The sequence below is a fragment of the Callorhinus ursinus genome, unplaced genomic scaffold (assembly GCF_003265705.2).
Source record: "Callorhinus ursinus isolate GAN/ISIS: 27379988/994484 unplaced genomic scaffold, GSC_fseal_2.0 scaffold63, whole genome shotgun sequence".
NCBI classification, from domain to species: Eukaryota; Metazoa; Chordata; class Mammalia; order Carnivora; family Otariidae; genus Callorhinus; species Callorhinus ursinus.
Window position 1 is genome coordinate 8,158,779 of NW_027397125.1, and position 20,377 is coordinate 8,179,155.

The 20,377-nt window shown below is 38.3% G+C and overlaps 1 protein-coding gene across 1 annotated transcript in view; it reads right to left on the reverse strand.

Annotated features, from left to right (window-relative positions):
* The window catches only part of MRC1 (mannose receptor C-type 1), a 107,479-nt gene that overhangs the window by 30,251 nt on the left and 56,851 nt on the right, over positions 1-20,377 (reverse strand). Inside the window, exons 10-21 of the mRNA XM_025892019.2 lie at positions 19,011-19,126; positions 16,796-16,944; positions 14,195-14,394; positions 11,546-11,673; positions 10,983-11,070; positions 8,429-8,573; positions 6,818-6,859; positions 5,474-5,637; positions 3,820-3,887; positions 2,438-2,538; positions 1,618-1,760; positions 1,121-1,235 (exon numbers count right to left, since the gene is read on the reverse strand). Coding sequence (XP_025747804.1) covers positions 1,121-1,235; positions 1,618-1,760; positions 2,438-2,538; positions 3,820-3,887; positions 5,474-5,637; positions 6,818-6,859; positions 8,429-8,573; positions 10,983-11,070; positions 11,546-11,673; positions 14,195-14,394; positions 16,796-16,944; positions 19,011-19,126 — 1,459 coding nt within the window. The remainder of the gene's footprint in view (positions 1-1,120; positions 1,236-1,617; positions 1,761-2,437; positions 2,539-3,819; positions 3,888-5,473; positions 5,638-6,817; positions 6,860-8,428; positions 8,574-10,982; positions 11,071-11,545; positions 11,674-14,194; positions 14,395-16,795; positions 16,945-19,010; positions 19,127-20,377) is intronic.

The following is a 20,377-nucleotide window of genomic DNA, read 5'->3' on the forward strand; positions in this document are numbered from 1 at the left end:
CTCTGAAAAACAAACTGAGGGTTCTAGAGGGGAGAGGGGTGGGGGGACGGGTTAGCCTGGTGATGGGTATTAAAGAGGGCACGTTCTGCATGGAGCACTGGGTGTTATACGCAAACAATGAATCATGGAACACTACATCAAAAACCAATGATGGTTTGGTGATTAACATAAAAAAAAATCAGTTCTAATTGTGAGAATGACCTACGGATTTTGAGCCTAAATCTATTTCTTTGTAACAGCAGTTCATCGGTGCTAAGTATTTGTTCCGGAACTATACAGGTCCACATCTTCTCTTTTCCAAGCCCACACCCTCTCTTTCCAGGCTGTGAAAGCTGAAGGTCTTTCAAACATGCCTCACTTACAGCCTGCTGTGGCTTCCAAACCCTCCATGAATTTAGTTACTTCATCCGGCTGCTCTGCAGGTGGTTAGCATCGTCCTTCAAGTGACAAGTCACTAATTTAGCTTAGTATCTATTTCAGGTAAGGTGGCCATGAAAAGACCATACAAAATTGGTCAACTATCTTTCTCTTGACAACATAATAAATTTTACAATTTGCTATATGGATACGGTGAGTTTTCTCCTTCAATGTTTTCTTCAAAGCTCTGATTTACCCTTATGTTTTAAGGGGAAAATAGTCTCAATTTGTTCAAAGTTCCTATTTAAAAATTAGTTCTTTTGCATTTTAGGGTATGTGATCAAGTGATTAGAAGCGCAATAAATGGAAAATTAGCAATTTTCCATTTCACTCCTAGAACTACTCTACTTCTTTGGCTCTTTGGGGAATAAACTAGTTTGGTGGAAACAGAATGGAATGTCAGTTGAACAGCCAGTTTAATTCCCAGCCCTCCCACTTAGCAGCGGGTTCCCTGAACACCACTTCCTCATTCATAAGTGGGGTGATGATAACCGGCTTCACAGAGTTGTCCTAACAATGAAAAGGGACTTTCTATGTTAAATGTCCAGCGTGGTGCCTACATTGAATAAAATAGTTCTCCAAGTGTGTTTAGGTTTTCTCCCCTGCCTAGTATTTACTCTGGAAAACCAAAATATCATTTACTATCAGCAGGGGGGAAAATTACATATTTAAGTGCATCACTGATCGTACAATGTCTGCATACCTTGCTCCTTTTCATTGCGGATTGATACCAGATTTCCCCCAAATCCTATGCAAGCTTTTCGTGCCTCTTGCCAACTTTTTCTTTCGTCTTCAACAAATCCAAAGATTTTGAAACACTTGGATGAAAGAGGAAAAAAGGGACTAAGTACAGATAATAGTGCTTGCTCTAAAGAAACGAAAAATTTTCACGAAGATTATAGCTGCATATAAATTTTCTCCAGCCAAATAGAGATCCAAAAGGTTAAGCGAGTTTTATCACCCATGAATTTCCTTGGCCAAGTTTTTTTCTCCCTCAGAACAAAGGATACACCCACTTGGAGAATAGCTCCACCTATACTCTCCATTTCCATAAAGAATTTGACACAGGAACTTCTCTCTATTCTCGCCTAACATTTTCTGAAGGCATGAGGTAAGCAAAAGTTACCTCTGAACTGAATGATGTGCATTGTCACTCTCCACATTGATCAATACCAAGACTACAGCTAATTTTCTTAGTACCTTGTTATTGTAAAAATTCCAGCCTTCCTTACAGCTTCCTGGGATTGAAGGCACCGTTGGAGTAATGGTGGTGTTGATGCTGTTGTTATGTCTCTGGCAGATGAAGGCATTTGGATAACCACAATTAATATCATTCCAAAACCCTGGCAAAGGACAAAAGAGCCAAGTTAGACTTACATATTTGCATTGGAAAACATTCTTTTTTTAAAAAATCCACTTATGTTTTATAAGGATTCTCAGAAATGGCTTAGACATTTTTACACAAGTGACTAGAAAGAACTATGCCCGACCCTTTTGTTCTTTCACTTAAGCTGATAATAGTCCAACTTTATAGAGAGCTTCCTATGAGCCCAGAATAAACCTGATGTTGCAGATGTATTATCTAAATAGCCATTAAGAGCTAATAACAATAATCTAATAATACCTCACCTTAGATATACCAAGCATTTGCTTAGGGTTTTAGGTATACTACATGTTTAATCTTCTCAACAACAGGCAAGTTCTGTGATTATTCTCATTTTACAGACAAAGATATGTGGAGAGATAAAGGAGACAGATAAACATTCTGGATATTTTGCTCAAATCAAAACATGAAGAAATGTTTCATAAAATGAGAAGTGAGAAGGTTGTGTCATGTATTAGAGCGAAGGTTAAGCATCCACTCTCACAAACTGAACAGTGATGCTGCTGAAATTAAACTTCTTTATTTTCTCTGCTTCTCTTGCCCGATTTGAGTGCACAACTTGCTACCTTTAGCCTAGGGATGTAGCAAATGACACATCACACCACAAGGCAAACTCAACATTTTTACATTGTCTACCTGAATTTGAATACATGGTCACGCAGTTTTCATCGTCATTTGCAAAATTAGGTTCACCTGTGGCCCAAGCCACGTAATCCACTTTGCTCCCATCCATCCAACTGGAAAGGAAAATTCAGGCATTTAGCAATAATAATCCAAACATTAGGATAACTGATTACAGCCTGGTGGTGGGAACAGATGAGTCAATGAAGATGAATGGGGCACAGGATGTTAAGCAAACAGAAGAGAGGATTCTAGAGAGACCAGCAGGGAAACTCCCAAGCAGTTGGTGCTGCCCGCGGTATTGTGCTCCTCTGTGGCAACCCAGTGCCCTGGCTTGTCTGTCTTCTTCTCCCTGGAAGAAGCTACCTTTAGTCTTAAAGGGGGAGAGGCCAAGGAGATTCTGGTTTCTCTGGAAGTGGGCCAGAAGCACACAGCCTCTGAGAGTACTTAGTAGGCATGATTCCCACAAAACAAAACCACCCATAGAGAGAGACCAAGAATTCAGAGTTTCTCATTACGCCCATACTCTGATTTCCATGTTTATTCTAGGTTTCTCCTAAGGTATGTGGGCCAATGCTTATTTTCATAAGTTATGGAAATTCAGAGACTGTTAGCTGGAAAGACAGCAAGAGATCATCAAATGTGACTGACCCTCTCATTTTAGAGATGATTAAAATGGGTGCTTGTCCAAAGAAGCATCAAGCATTTCTGATCTTTAAAAATAATGAGTGTGAGTTTTGGGTCTCTGTTGCTCAAAAATGGTCAAGCGGAACATAGTGGCTAAAACATCTGTGCATGAGCCAGGAAGACATATCTGCTCTTCAAACTTAGGAGAACATGTGTATTAATGAACGAGGAAAGAAACCCCAAAAATGTACTAATTTCCTCCCTCCCACAGCTTTTCCTGGCCCCTGTATCTAATGGAAAACAGTACAGTCATTCCTTTGAAGGGAAAGCATTTCAGGCAGTTGAAAGGGTATTTCAAAGTAGTGCTGTGAAAACAGTAAGTGCGACAACATAAAAGGATCCTTTAATTCTGTGCACCAAGGATGGTCCAAATGGGAATCATAATTTTCAAAATAAGTTCAGTATTCATATATGTATAATATATCTTCTTAGTAGATCACTGGCTAACATGTGATAATAACCGAAAACAAAGATAGGTCGAGTTTTGCAAGATTAAATCAGACTTTGAGTTGTTTATTTGAGAATTATGAGGTTGAAAACATTTTAGAGGATTTTTAAAAATTCTTTTTGTTTTTTGAAGATGCTTCTTAGATTGAGAACTCAGTAGGATCTTTAAAAATGTATTCAGCAAAACGAAAGTCTCAAAATAACTCTTAGATGTTTATCGGATCACTCTCTGAAGCAAAGTTGTTTCATTTTGATGTACTTACATAAACTTTTTATCCAAGCTGATCAGTAAGCCAATAAAATATGCTGGCTGTGCATCATTCCTGTTTACCTAAAAGATGAAAGTTTACATATAGGTCAATCCATACTTATATAGTAAGAAAATTAAAAAAAAAGTTTTATATATATGTATTTGAAAGACAGAGCATGAGCAGGGAGAGGGGCAGAGGGAGAGGGAGAGAGAGAATCTCAAGCAGACTCCATGCTGAGTACAGAGCCCGATGTGGGGCTCGATCTCAGGACCCCAAGATTATGACCTGTGCCGAAAACCAAGAGTTGACGCTCAACCAACTGAGCCACCCAGGAGCTCCTATAATAAGAAAATTCTTAAACAAAACCTAATTATTAATGAGGCAGGCCATTTAGGACTTTTTCTAAGGAGGGATTCATGCAGAAATTTTGTTGTACATTCAAAGTGATGTTTTTCATAGAAATAATAAGAAAAATATTGGGGTGCTTGGCTGAGTCAGAGGAGCATGCGACTCTTGATTTTGGGGTTGTGAATTTGAGCCCCACGTTGGATGTAAAAATTACTTAAATAAATACGCTTTAGAAAGAAGAAAAAAGGGTGCCTGGGTGGCTCAGATGGGTGCCTGGGTGGCTCAGATGGTTAAGCGTCTGCCTTCGGCTCAGGTCATGATCCCAGGGTCCTGGGATTGAGTCCCGCATCAGGCTCCCTGCTCAGTGGGGAGCCTACTTCTCCCTCTGCCTCTCTCTCTCTCTCTGTCTCTTATGAATAAATAAAATCTTTAAAAAAAATAAAAAATAAAAAATATGCAAACCATATAAGAACCTGAATTTATAAAACAAATACCTTAAATCATTCTCTATAATACCAAATGCCTATGGTAATTAGGTTGTTGAAGATATTCTTTAAAACAAAGTAACCATTTGGTATTTTGCTTCTAAGGAAAGACTTCATACACATATATATTTGTGCAATATTAGGAAATATCCTAAAAATTTCAAACCAAAATATATCCACAAAGATGAAGATAAGTCAGACTATACTTTAATACCTTGGTAAGCAAATGAATGTTTATGCTTTCATTATGTTCACCTTATTTTTTTCTGCTCTCCCTCTTACCTCTTTTCTGGTAAGCAAAAAGGATGCAATGAAGATTTTGAAAAGGAAATACTAAGCCAAGTACCTTTGGAAAGAATAAACTATGCTCTTACTGTTATGTGACAATTTTGGTACAACCAAGATGTTTATGTGAATAGTCAAGCTGTACTTGTAGCCAACAATTTGGTCCAACTAAGATAGATTTTTAAATAACCAACCTACACTATATACCCAAAAATCCAGAATTGATATATAACAACTAGTTAAGAATTATGATCTTTGAAAATCAAATTAGTGAACTCAAAGCCATCATGCCTGGCTCCTCACAAAAAGACTTGACTAAAAACTTTCTGGATTCTGTGATTCTGCATTGAATGTTTAAGCAATCAGGTCACTCATTTCTGTTATGGCTACCACCCGCCTCTCCTCTGGCATTGACATCTTTCTCCTGATGTTAGAAAATTCAAATTCAGCCCATAATTTGAAACTGCACCATGGGGTACCAATAGTAGACATTATCTTTTTTTTTTTATCACGTCACTGTTTCATTCTTCAATGAATCAAATTCTTACATATTTCCATAGAAACTTCTTTTTACTTTCACTTTGAATAGAAACAAGATCACCAAAGTTCCTCTTGCAAAATTCTCGGGCATTGTCCATGGTTTCCTTCTCTTTGCTAAAATAATACTGGTAGTCTTTGTAAATTACCCACCCATCTTCAGTGACTGGTGGATCTGAAAAATTAATGAAAAAAGGGTGATGAATTTTACTTAGACAAATTCAAGAATCTGGTCTGTGTGTGGTACACAAGAGTGAAAACGACAGAGTAGCTTTATCAGCGGTATCTGCAACTCTGAGAGCCCAGAGTAAGCAGGATGCTTATGCCAAACACAGACTGAATTACCTAAGGCCAGATATCCACTTTGCACCAACTCTGTAACTTTTTCTCCTTGATTAAGTTCCAAGTATGGTCATCGGGTAAAAGAAGTCCCAATGTTACTATTATCAATAGGATCGCAGAGCTGTCAGGAATTACATACCTGCACCCTTGATGTTCTGAGTTCAAGAAGTGGAAGCTGGGAGAAATCAGCTTTCATCTCAATATAACAAAGAGCTGTAATAGACGGACTTGGGTGCTTCAGTGTATAACTGGAGAACCAAGGAATTCACACACCACGTGGGTTCCTAAGCCTTCTTCCAAACCACGGTATTCTACAGTTCTGTGCTACTGTAGGCTGAATCAGAGTCCCCAAAGATATCCATGTCCTAATCTCTGGAACCCATAAATGTTACCTTATATAGAAAAAGGCACTTTGTACACGTGATTAATTTAAGGGTCTTGAGATGGAGAGATGATCCTGGATTATCTGGTGGGCCCTAATGTAACCACAAGTATCCTTAAAGAGGGAGATCTGACTACAGAAGAAGAACGCAATGTGATAAATGAAGCAAGAGGCTACACTGCTGGTTTTTCAAGATGGAGAATGGGCCCACGAACTAACAAATGCAAGGAATGCAGTTCTAGAAGTTAATAAAGGCAAGGAATCAGATTCTCCCTTAGAGCCTCTGAAGGAAGCACAGTCCTGCCAATTTTGTCCCAGTGAAACTGAGTTCATATTTCTGAATAAGTGTACATTGCTTTAAGGCACTGAGTTTGTGGTAATTTGTGACAGCAACACTGGAAACCAATGCAGTACTAAAGAGGAGATCTGGACCCTTGGATATGATTCAAGAGCCCTTGAGACATTGTATTAAAATGCCTTGTGTTTGTGCATGTAAGCATCTGTCTAGGGGAAAAGATCCACAAGATTCTCAAAGATATTGAGAACTCTGTTCTTCCTAGATTGTTTCATAGAGAAAAGAAAGAGAAAAAAGGCTATCAATATGGAAATCACAAAATAAGGAAACACCTACTGTCTTGAGGAGCTGGTGTTGGCTCAGGTTTTGGTGTTTGTCCTGGAAAACAAAAAGAAATCAGATTTTAAAGTGTGCTTGAACTTCTGCAATCACATACCCTTCTAATTTTACTATTTTCCTGGGTCAAAATAGCTGAAAACATAATTGTTCTCTCTTTCTCCTTCTCTCCCTCTCTTCCATTCCCTAATGCTCCCATAATGTCATGGAGTTGGAGAAGGAAGGACAGCAGAATTAGGTAAGTCATAGCCACCAGAAATTGGAAGACACTTTTCAGGCCCAACAAATGGTGTCATGAAAAGGAAAGAAAGGAACCAAGTTTTGGATTCAGAAAGCCTAGGTTCAGATCTCAGAGTGGGAATTGCCTACCTTCAATTCTGTCACCTGCTAAAAGGAGTTAGTAGTATGTGTAGAGAGGTAGGGTAAAATACATGTGCTGTTGGTATGCAGAATGTACTCAATAGATGTTGGGTTGACAGTTACGCATCTTAAATTAGCTGTGAAATTACTTAAAATTTCATTACCTGAAACCATTGAAAACGAACTATTTATTTATAAAATGTTTTCTTCAAAGAATCTTATTTTTTTAAATGTTTGTTTTGCTAAAAGGTGAATGAAATATTTTTCTTTCCAAGTAGTTAATGATCTATCTGGACTTGGTTGGAACCTGATAAAAGGACTCAGGTTCCCTAGCTTGGCTTCATGTAGTTAACATCTGTAAGAATAGAGCTAACCAACAACACATAAAGAAACCAGTCATTGGTAGCTAGGAGACCTCTAAAGAAAAACTGGCCACTATTTCGTCCTCCATTCTGAAAACTGTGAGAGCACTAATTTATGCGGAAGTGAGGAAAATACTCAGACAGGCGGCGAGAGAGCAAGTGTCTCTAGTAGTGGAGCTGGGACGGTAGCCAAGGTCCCCAACAGCAGAGGGCAATGTGGTTCCACTTAACTGCTTACGAAGGAGGAAGATTATGTCTATTGTGGTTCAAGGGAAGATCTGTTTATTCCTTTATCTTAATATAAGAACCGGGATCCTCTGACCTCAATGCCCGACTTGGATTTGTGGGACTTTCTGAGTCCCAGATCATGACTGACAGCATGCGGTGATATTTTTTTGACCACCCCAATAACATGGTAGGTATAACAGCACCAGGTGCCTCAAAATGGTGCTTGTTCTTTGTGCTGAAAATATTTATTTAAGAAATCCATCTTTAGAATATTTGGGAAACTTTCACCTACTGGATGGCTAACATAAGTCAGAGGGTAAATATTCCAAAAAGGAAATGGCATTTGCATTACTCTGCTTACAGAGGAGATTACCCACCCACTCCCACCCCTATAGAACCTGAGCCAGAATCACAGCTTGTGGGAACTATTTCAGAGGACGTGACTCTCGTCCAGGATTCCCGGGTGGCCTTTTGATCTTCTGTTCCTTTGGAACATTTATCTGTGCTCAGTGACTACATTCTTATCCTGTGAATGATGTCCCCTGCCAGTTCCCTTATTTTGTGATTTTGTCTGTTTGGTTCTGCTCATAAAGGAAAAATATTGGGATGTCAGGAGGTTCGTTCTCCACTGTAAGATAAAATAAAGGACAGGTTACCATACCTTTTTGTATTTGGCAAATCCAGTTGTTGAGATGTTCACAGTTAATATCATTCCAGGACATGCCAGAGTCACCTTTCAACTCACCACAGTATTCGACATTTTGATAATTGTTGGGTTCTCCATAAGCCCAATTTTCATACGAAACCTATGTCCGAAACATTACATTGCAACCGTTAATCATTTATATCAGGCCATTTCCTATCGTTTATCCAATAAGAAAGGAAAGGCATAGTAACATTTTTTTTAAATCTATTTACCTTTCTTTGCAATAGCTTGGTTTTGAAAGCAAGGTTTATGAAAATGGGTGGGAAAGAAATAGCTTTCATTAATTACATGGAAACTTTCAAAGTTGAAGAGAATATGCTATTAATGATTATAAAATCTTCTTTGATCTTATTGATAGAATGGATCCAGGGCCACAAAAGTGGGATTCATATATAGGAAAAACTTGGCAAAAAAAAAAAAAAAAAGCCCCACTTCTCAGTATTGGGAGTTCCTCAATCTCTAATATCCCTAATTCTTTTTTTTTTTTTTACTTAGTTCGTATTTTATTGGACTGATTTGAATGATTTTCACCATTTGAGATGTAAAGGTAACAGGACTGAGAATGTCAACAGCAAAAGAAGCCACCCACAAATGAGTCAACTGGAAAGGTTCATGTTATCTTTGGATTGGAATTGAGGGAAAAAGCTGTTCAGAGCTGAAGGAAGGTCCTTAAATCAAGACTCAACTGATACAAGGGTCAGTTTATGGAAATAAAGTCCCGAATTGCACAAATGCCCACTAGGCAGGAGAAATGGGCAGGACAGAAGGACGTGGGCTGTGGGGACAGCTCGTCTGCAGCAGGGACGGCTGGGCTGGGCCCTGGAGGTAGGAGGCTGGAAGTCTAGAGGCAGGTTAGCACATTCTCCCAAAACCCTTGTTTCCCAGTCCGTCTCAAGGATGCAGCCGTTTTCCTCAGACAAGGTCTAATATCCCTAATTCTTAAGGGATAGTGTTTCAGTGTGATGTTGGAAACTTTCTCTTCATCAGATAGGTAGGGTAGAGAAGTACAATTAGTTCTTCTTAAAAAAGAAAAAGACTTACAAAATACTGCTAACGAAGCTTCCACACTTCGCCTAAATTAACAGTGGAAATCAATGAAGGGGTGGGTTCAGGTCCCCTTTGCAGTTTTCAGTATGGGAATTAGAGCCAACAGAGTTTTAGACAAAACATTTTCCAGAAATAGCAATATGAAATCCAAGTGTCAATGGAGCTATCAAATAAATCAGTTTACTCAAGTGCCTTGAAAAGCTGCTGATGGTTTATAAGAGGAGGTAGAACTGAAATTACATCAAATCACTTCCTGAGATGACTAGACCACTAAATGTTGCCAGCATGTCCCCGAGCCTCTCACTTCTCCATTCCCGAGAATGGGGAAGGCTGACAAGGCCCAGTGGTTACCAGTGGATTCTCAAAAGTTGTTTCCAGATCTCCTGATCTATAAGAAGCTATAAAACACTCAATTTTTATATTAAGTTTTAAATTTTAATTCCAGGATAGTTAACATACAGTGTTATATTAGTTTCATGTGTACAATATAGTGATTCAACAGTTCTACACATTACTCAGGGCTCGTTGCGGTAAGTGTGCTCTTCATCCCCTTCCCCTATTTCACCCATCCTCTCACCCACCTCCCCTCTGATGACCACTAGTTTGTTCTCTATGGTTAAGAGTCTGTTTTCTTGGTTTTTGTTCCTCCCTCTTTTTTTCCTTCTCTCGTTTGTTTTGTTTCTTAAATTTCACATACGAGTGCAATCATACGGTATTTGTCTTTCTCTGACTGACTTATTTCACCTAGCATTATCTCTCTAGCTCCATCCACATTGTTACAAACGCAAGATTTCATTCTTTTTTAGGGCTGAATAATATTGCATTGTATATAGATAATACACACACACCACATCTTCTTTACTCATTCATCTATCAGTGGACACTTGGGCTGCTTCCATAGTTTCGCTATTGTAAATAATGCTGCAATAAGCATGGGGTACATGTATGCATTTGAATTAGTGTTTTTGTATTTGGGGGGGTAAATACCCAGTAGTGCAATAGCTGGGGCATAGGGTACTTCTATTTTTAACTTTTTGAGGAACCTACATACTGTTTCCCACAGTGGCTGCATCAGTTTGCATTCCCACCAACAGGGCACAAGGGTTCCATTTTCTCCACATCCTCACCAACACTTGTTTAGAACTCAATTTTTAAGAAGTTTAACTACTTGCACACCAATTTTGCATGATAGAATGAAAACGTAATTTTATTTAAACTAGTGAAATGAGTTTTCTAATTTTTTTTCATCCAGTCCACCGTGCTTATACCTTGCGTGAGCAGGAGAACTCTATCAGGGCAAGAGCAGATTAATGATCCAAAATAACATTGACTTTTGCCTAGAAAAATGTTTCTAGCTATCATAATAACCCGTTTTACCAAAAATTTGGATTAAGCCCAAGGATAACATCAAAATAAATACAGGATAAAGTAAGAAAATGATATATTAAATCAAATTACTCACAGGAGAACCATCACTCCAAGTAAAGCCCTCGGAAGGACTTCCATATGTCAGTCCCAACCAAAACAGTTCATGGTAGCTTCCGCTAGCCCTGCAATTTACAAGACATAAAGAGAGCTTATACTATTGGATGAAACAAGTCTGGTTACCTACAAGAGCTAATCAAATTTGAAAGTTATCTTCCAAACCAGGTAATGAGATTCAATGACTAAATATAAGCATTATGCAATTGCATTTTGGTATAGCCCATAAATATACTGAAAACAAGACCCCGTTTGAGAATATATAATTATAAAGCACCAAAAGATAGTAATTCATCTATTCATTTAATAACATGTATTGAGTGTCTTGTACTTTTATAGAGCAATTCATCACAGGATTTATACCTATAAAATGAAAGCATTTGGAAGTGAAACCAGATCAAAAAGTTCCTATGGTTTTGGAATATAATACAGGTACTTAAAGTAGCATTACGAGCCAATAATTTCAGAAATACAAGAATTTTCTCAACATCATTAGCACCAAATAGGTAAAAGAAAGGAGTATTATACAGAAAAGACACTTACGCTATTAATCGCCATATTGCTTGCTGTTCTTCTTTATTATTGATACTAGCTAGGTCACCGCCCAGAGCTTTACAAAAATCTCGAGATTCAAACCAGGTTTTCTTCTCATGTTTTCCTTTTGCAAACAGCTAAAGATGATACAGTTTCAGAAGTTATTTTATACTCGATTGCTTATCAAATCAAGAGAAATAATTATTTACTTTTGATGAGATTTCATTCTATAGAAAGTAAGACACTGCTATGGTGCAAAGCAATTTGGTTGAAAATCAATTTGGGTAACAAAAGGTGTGGGATTATATTCTGTTGAGAAAAGCTTAGAAAATAAAAGCATTTTATAGCAAAGGAGAAATTAGATTAAAATCTTAGAAGTTTCAGGCATGGGTTAGTTTTTGGTTGAAGTGAAAAGTAGCACTGAGATAGGAAAGAAAGAAGAACTTTATGTATTTATTTATTTATTTACTTATTTATTTATTTTTAGAGAAAGAGCATGTGCCAGCAGGGGGAGGGGAGGGGCAGAGGGAGAGGAAGAGAGAGAATCTCAAGCAGGTTCCACCTGATCTGAGGTCAGGAGCCAGACACTTAACTGACTGAGCAAGCCAGGGGCCCCAAAAAACTTTTGATACAGAGAAAGTAAACACAAATAAGGAAAAAACTTCCAAGCAAACAAAAATTATGCCACAGTTTGTTATCCTATTTAGCTTAAACAATGAATAACCTGGCAGTCTTTCAATACTTTGTTGTTGGTGTCCTTTAGGTCTTGTCTTTTTTCCTTAGAGTTGCATATTTTAACAACTATTGGAGCACATGCCACAAAAGACACTTATTTGGCAAAGCATTTAAAAAAGTTATAAGCTGAACTAAATTTAATAGATTATATAAATTAGGGAATATCTCACATTATCCAGAGGTCTGCAGTGAAATGAAATCCCAGACTGGGAAATACCTATCTGTATGCAAATAGTATAGGAGTCCATTGTATCCACCAACTTTTGTAATTTTCATTCATTGTTTCTCATGAGTCATGGTCCCCACCATCACAGGCTTGTGGAAAATGGAATTTGCTCCCAATGGACTATGGCTGCCCAGCTGTCACCAAGCAACCCAAGGCAATCTTCACCCTGACCCTAACTTGAGCCATCTAGACAAAAGTACCTTGAGCAAGTTTCCACATCAGTAACTCCCAAGACTCCTGTGAGCCTCAACCTGCTCGACTGTGATGTAAGATTTTATATTCTTAAATAAATTTACTATCATCTAAATTTTATTAATAACTTCCCTATCTTAGTATGTACAAGGATGGTCCATGTATTTCCAAACAAACCCTACCTAAGCACCTCTAAAACTATATAATTTTCTAGTGAAGCACATATTCAGATTTGTTGAAATATCCACCTGGATAACATCTCTACCAGAACCCTGTTCACTTCCCAGCTCTGGAGAATTCTGCCACTTCTCTCAAAATCCTGCAACAAATCTCCACAGCCTACCACCATCGGGGGAATGGCTGTGTACAGGATGAAACTGGTCTTTGTGTGGTTAATTCCAAAGTTTCCTGATACCACAATAAACACCTGATTTGCTTTGTGCTCATCCTCAATTAGCCCATTTACAAAAGCCTCTCCTGTCTTGGCCCTATACATTCCCTTCTAGGTAAATTATGTGTTTAGCCCAGACTTGCTAATCAGGATTGAACAGGTTATCTATCTCTATGGCTAGTAGTGGGAGTGACTAACCCAACTAGCTACACCCCTTGAGTTACAGAAGACTAAATACCCTCATTCTGACACACGTTAGTAATTCAAGTTTTCCCTCAACCTTCCCTATCTTAAAAGGCATGCCATGGCCATATGCCATCGAAGGGACTGAATAAAAGAGGTCCTGAGAGTGGGACACTAGAGAAGAGTATCATCAAGCCGTAGATAAGCACATTTCTGTATTTGACTAAATCTAACCTTCTCAAGAAAGGATATGACTTACAAGAGTGAAAAAAACACCCCAATGCCTAATTCACTGAGGTTTTTGTCTCATTTGTTTTGGTCAACTTGACTCCCTAAGGAGAAAATGGATGGTGTGACCTTGGAATGGATAAAATGATAGCAGAATATCAAATTATTGTTTAAAGGGCCCAGAACAGCCAAGTGCCCTTCCCTAGCCAAGCCTCCCTCTCCCGGCAGGCGTACCAACCAGGGGTTAAATTGGAACAATGGAGCATTACCTCTAGGATGCATATGTGGCATGATCAATGCACTTACCTAAACCCCTGGGCTCTAAGAACAGGGCAAAATGAAATGCAGTGGGAGAGCAGGAGGCGAACCAGAAAGTTTCATTAAGATGCAAAGAGGTGGGAGCTCAGACTAAGGCAAGGAAGCTTGGGAGAGAGGGGAGACAGAGGGAGGGTGATGAAGGCAAAGTGTGTGAAGAAAGCTTCCATGAGTATCTGTGGGTCAAAATGCAATTGGTCATTAGCATGCATCCAAGGAGAGCTTTTTAAAAAACTGAAACCCAGCTCCCCTTCCAGATTAATAAAATTAGAATTTCTACCGGTTGAGCCTGAGCACCGTGGTTTTGGGTTCTGTTTTAATTCCTCACGTGATTCTTTAGGCCGAAACATATTCCACATTCTTCATTAGCTTAGCAGTTGATACTCACCTTGAAGCACAAGCTTGTTTTACTGCTGGTGCCCCAATCCTCTGGACATTTGGGTTCGGGAGTTGTCGTGGGCTCCGGCGGGCGAGTGACTCCTTCTGCCCAGTGTTTGCACACAAATTTTGCTTTTTCTTCACATCTCAAAACATCCCACAAGCCCCCTGCCACTCCAGTTCTCATGGCAACGCATCCTGTTTTCCGCCCTGTATTAAATACGTAAAGTAGAATTCACTTAACAGGTGCTACTGATGGCTGATCATGTTCGCAGAAGACAGTACAAACCGGACTGTGAAACTACATGGAAAAGTCTGTGTGTGAAGAGGGGCGCCTGGGTGGCTCAGTTGGCTAAAGGTCTGCCTTCAGCTCTGGTCATGATCCCAGGGTCCTGGTATCGAGTTCCACATTGGGCTCCTGCTCAGTGGGGAGTCTGCTTCTCCCTCTCCCACTGCCTGCCACTCCCCCTGCTTGTGCTCTCTTTCTCTCTCTGACAAATAAATCAATCAATAAATAAGTAATTTTTTTAAGAAGTCTGCATGTAAAGAGAAAATATGGAGGAGAAATCCGGCAGCATTTGGCAATTCATTTATGCTATTCTGAACTGTTACTTACCTTTTATTTGTGTGGCCTACATCCCTAACAGAATTTTGATCTCCTATGTCAGGGTTTTGATAACATTTTGTATTTCTGACATCTGTCAGGGTGTCCCCCATATAGGTATTTAACAATATAATAATTTTAGTATGATAAAGTTTACCATAGTGGCAAAAATAGGGGTTTAATTTTTTTTAAAGATTTTATTTATTTATTTGACAGAGACAGACACAGTGAGAGAGGGAACACAAGCAGGGGGAGTGGGAGAGGGAGAAGTAGGCTTCCCGCTGAGCAGGAGGCCCGATGTGGGGCTCGATCCCAGGACTCTGGGATCATGACCCAAGCCAAAGGCAGACACCTAATGGCTGAGCCACACAGGCGCCCTGGTTTAATTTTTTTAAAAGCCATTTTTCCCCCTACAGGGTGCTTGTAGGTCTCTCAGAACAGAAGTTCTTCACACACTTCAAAATGAAATACAACTAGCTAGAGATTTTAGTTATTCGTTAAATATGCAACTACCTTGGATTTGTTTCCTCACCTTAAAATGCAAGTATCACTACCTACCTTACAGAGCTGTGATGAGGGCCACCTTGAGTGGATGAAAAGGTACATAAAATGAGGACTAAAGTCAGCTTAATAATTTATAAATCTGTTTTACAGTTGTGATTATTTCCAAATAGTAATTCATTAAGATGGCACTTTGAAAACAGCAGGAGTCTTTGCTGCTAGAATGAGATCATCTTTTATTATTATTCTCTTAATGGACATTAAGTGTTTAGAGGTAACTCTCAAAGTTCTGGGGAGGCACATCTTTTCCAAAACATTTTCTCTAAGATCTCTGATTCTCTATGGCTTTGATTTCATCCATTTTTATTCCCTAAGGACATTCCAAGATTAATCTCTCAGAGTCCCACTGCTGAATGAGCAACACCAGTAAAAATAAGGAGTTTGGCCTAGACAGTAAGAATTACCCCTCCTACTGATGTTAAAAAAAAAAAAAAGTGTATACTCAGTTCTTAATATCCTGCCCAGTTAATTTTAAAATAAACTGAGATTGTACTGCCTTTCAGAACATTCAATAATTCACCAAGAATCACACTATCCAAATAATTGATCTATTTTCCTTATTTGTCCATAATTTGAGAATACAAACTAAAAGGACTTCTGAAGATTAAGACTTATGAGGCCAAGTAGTAAATTCATGCACTTGAGCTAATGGCCTTGCTTTAGCTTTTAGGGAAGACACAACGAAATATTTGCTATAAAGGATGTAGAATTTCCGGATGGTGTCACACTGAGTAATGTCATATGCTATGATACCAGTGTATAAAGAAGGCAAACCATATTTCAGAGGCTATTTCAAGAACTACTTACTAGGGAAGGCAAATCCAAACTGATAGGGAGGCACGGTGGTGTTCGGGCAAGTGACACAGATCTGGGAATCACACAGGCTCGCCTAAACCCATGCTGGGAGAATTTCTAGTCACATACATTTTCTGAGTTCTAGTTTCCACATGTTTAAAATGAAGATACTTCAACTTACCTGGCAGGTTTCTTGTAAGGATAAAATAAAATCCAGGACATATAAAAGCCTAAACAAGGCAGTACATACAAGACAGTGGAATAATGCGTTCCATGTGGAACCATGCACGATTCCTTGCCCCACCACGGAAGCCCACTAAGAGTTCCATTCATCGTTGCACTCAAAAGTTTTAAATCCCTTTCATAGAGTTTTAAGTGTACAGAAATAAGTTAACCACTTGGAATCTCTGTGGCCATTTAGGATTTCCTAAATATTTTTCAAACAGAGTAGTAGCAGACAATGAGTAGTTTTATCTTCCCTGTTTTCTCAGACCAATGTGAACTAATTAGAAAATTAAAAAAGAGAGAGAGAGAATGAAATATAAAATGCTGAGAACATAATTAATGCACACAATCTACCTGGAAAGGTACATGGAAGGATAATGGACTTGTAGGGTGAATGAAAACCTCAGCCCCAAGCACTGCACATACCTGGCATATCTGAATTCCAGTGGGTGAACTGAACTTTTTCCTCAATGGTCCACTGAAAGGTCCCTTTGTTTTGCACATCCGAAAGTCCTGTCCAAAAATATCTTTCAGGTCTCAATCCAACCAAACTAGTCAGAAAGGCTTGTTCATATCTTAAGAAAAAAAAAATTAACTAAATTTTAGAAATGTGAATTTTCCCAATTAGCCACATGAAAGGTATCTCAGTTGTATGTTTGAGTTATGATTTAGTTGGTAATCCAAACATCTTGTGTTATGTGGACAGGTCATTTAAATTATGCAAATTTCTACTGAGGAAATGAGGGGGAAATACCAGAGAGCCTACTGAATAAAATCATTCAAAAATACTCAAACCATTTCTCTCTCTATTCCTCACCAGCCCCGCTGCCCCTCCTCAAAATGTAAAAGAATTCTGAAATGGCAAAGGAGAAAACTACAGCATTTCAAAAGACATTGTTTAAAAAATTAGTCCACTTTGCAAATATTTCAAATGCTCTACACAGTTTTTGTTAAGTACATTGTAAGGTCATAACATTATCAAGGATGATACAGATAGAAAAATCTGTGCAGATTTCCCCCTCAATTTTATTCTCTCAGCTCAGGTCTGAAACAGAACAGAAAGTTATTGAGAAAAACAGAGAAGCAGAGATTCAATCTCTAGAAAGAACTGGGAGCAGAGTCCCACATTTTCTCTCCCTTTGGATCTCATCCATGTATTTGGCATAATCTGGTAATGACAGAGTTTGGTTAGTAAAGCAACCAAAGTTTGTCTTCACGGATAAACATTACACAATGAGACAGCAATGTAGGCAAAAATCTTTCTTTGGAGCAAAAAAAAAAAAAAAAAGAAAAAGAAAAAGCAGGACTCAAAATTTCCGGGAAGAAAGAGAGGTAGATGACTCCAGAGAGAGCAGAGAGGGAAATGTAGAGGTTACCATAACAGAACATTTATATGACCCTAATCTGAGTAATTTCATTCCCTAAATTGAACAAACAAAAAAATTTAAAAGTCCTAAACTCAATTTTTCTCAAATGTCTAGAAACAAATTTAACCACAGAGTTAGTGAGCTCCTGAATATAAATATCATAGAAAACACAAAGCAAAACAAACCTAAAATATAAAATGTACGGAAATCTCTGCTCCAATAAACCAGAAGATCAATTACAGGGCAGCTGAGAATATGTCCCCATAGTACTTAAAGATGTAAAGTTCATCTTGTCATAAGATAAAAATTATCTACATTCAGATTTTCAGGCATTAGCATTATATGTGTGCCACGATATAGTAGACATTTAATTGTACATGAGAAAGGATATGGTTGAACTACAATCTCTTTTACAAAGACTGTACAAATTCTATATCTTTCTTTTTTTGGTTTTTATCAAAGGATTTTTTCATATCAATAGTATTCTTTACATTTTATTGGGTATGCCTTGAAAGGCCAATAGATATAACTTATTGTATTAAAACTAGATACCTTTTTACCTTTTTATTACAAGTCAAATGCACATTTTAACATTTCTTTTAAGTTTATTCCATGCCTAATCCAGTGCTTTGCAAAGATTAAAGGAAAAATAAATAAAAACTAAAACCTCAAAGATGGCTGGGACTCTAGAAGTCAAAAAGTTATATAAAATCCTCTATGTCTATGTGATTTTGATTTTTCTGGACCTATGAGTCTAACAAACCTAGCAAAGCAAAAAAAAAGGAAACAAAAACAAAACCAAACAACAACAACAACAAAAACCCAGAAGACTGTAAAGGAATAACAAAATATTCAGTAAATCTCTCTACCACATTTTTTGGTGGAGATACTGGTAAAGATAGAAAGTGGCATTTTTGAACTAAAAATTTTACTTAGTTTCCCTGATTGAAAAAATTTGATATATACTAGATCAGAAAAAAAGTCAGATCCACAAACTATACTAGAATATTAATGAACTGTTCTGAATATTGCTTTATAGTTCTAAAAGGAACAAAATAGTTTACAGTGCTGCAATGAAGAATCCAAATAAGGATATGATTTTTAATGCTCCTACTTTTGCAAGCCATACCTCAAGATGTACAGAAATTTAGAGCATGTTGATTTATAGAATTTAGAGAAATTTACAGAAATTTAGAGCATGTTGATATTTAGGCTTCTCTGAAAACATTTCATTATTTGACATACATTCAAATAAAATTAAAATAGTTACATACCTGTCTTCAACAGTTGTTAAGTAAGCCTTCTCATTTATACAGGTTTGATTTGCTTCCATAAATGTTGAAAGTGTGTGTCCAATCAAATAGCAGTAGAAGCCATGTCTTTTCCAGCCCTATTAATGTCATCAAGCAGATTATCAGGGATATTAATTAAATAATATTATTTTAATAATTGCACTATCATGAAACATATGAAACAAATTTATAAATCACAGAAGTATGTAGAGAACACAAATATGGAAAATTTGAAATGCAATGAAAAATATTTATATGAATAAAGAAAACAGTAGTACATTGTTCCTCTTATGACACAAAACTGGAGTCAGGGCATTCCTTCTTTCCCCTTCTGATACATCTTCGAACAAAAGTGATTTGTGAAATGCATACTGAAGAACCTGAACAGAATGGCTAAGATTTCTGTATTAGAATAGGTAACCACAGGAAATAGTTTGCCGAGTAGCAGACCTAGTTTCCTACTGAAGCCAACAGTAGGCAGTGACTATAAAGCTGTGTCATCTGGTCCTAGGACAATACTTATCAAACTTCTGGTAACATGATTCGGCATGGTTTCTCTCTCATACTTCAAACATATGGAAATGCTAAATAAAAACATAATAAACAAAAAATCCATATTTGAGGAAATCTTCAGATACCAAAACCATAGAAAACTAAAATGCTAGAATGGAAAATGCTCAAGCCAAGACTATCGTTGCCCCATTATGTACCAGACCTAGACTAGGATATGAGACTCTAGAGGCAGGGGTACTAATGTCCATACAAATGAGGGTATTTGTCCATCAGCCCACTTGAGGCAGGGAAATGGAACTGAAGTCCTTACATAAAGATGATCCCCACTGGGGCACTGGAGTGGATCAGTCAGATAAGTGGCTGACTCCTGATTTCAGCTCAGGTCATGATCTCAGCGTCCTGGGATCAAGCCCCATGTCAGGCTCCATGCTCACTGGGGAGTCGGCTTCAGGATTCTCTCTCTCTCTGCCCCTCCCACTGCTCATGCTCACTCTCTCTCTCTCTCAAATAAATAATCTTTTTTAAAAAAAAGATGATACCCACTAAGGGGAGCCCCTATGGGAAAGGAGAGTGAGAAAACTCTATTCACAAAACCAGACAATAGCAGATTCTTGTCATCTGCCTGGGGTTCTAGGTGCAGGGGGAAAAAAATCCTCTGTTAAAAATAAATACTGGGGGCTCCTGGCTGGCTCAGTCGTTAAACGTCTGCCTTCAGCTCAGGTCATGATCCCAGGGTCCTGGGATCGAGTCCTGCATCGGGCTCCCTGCTCGGCGGGAAGCCTGCTTCTCCCTCTCCCACTCCCCCTGCTTGTGTTCCTGCTCTCACTGTGTCTCTC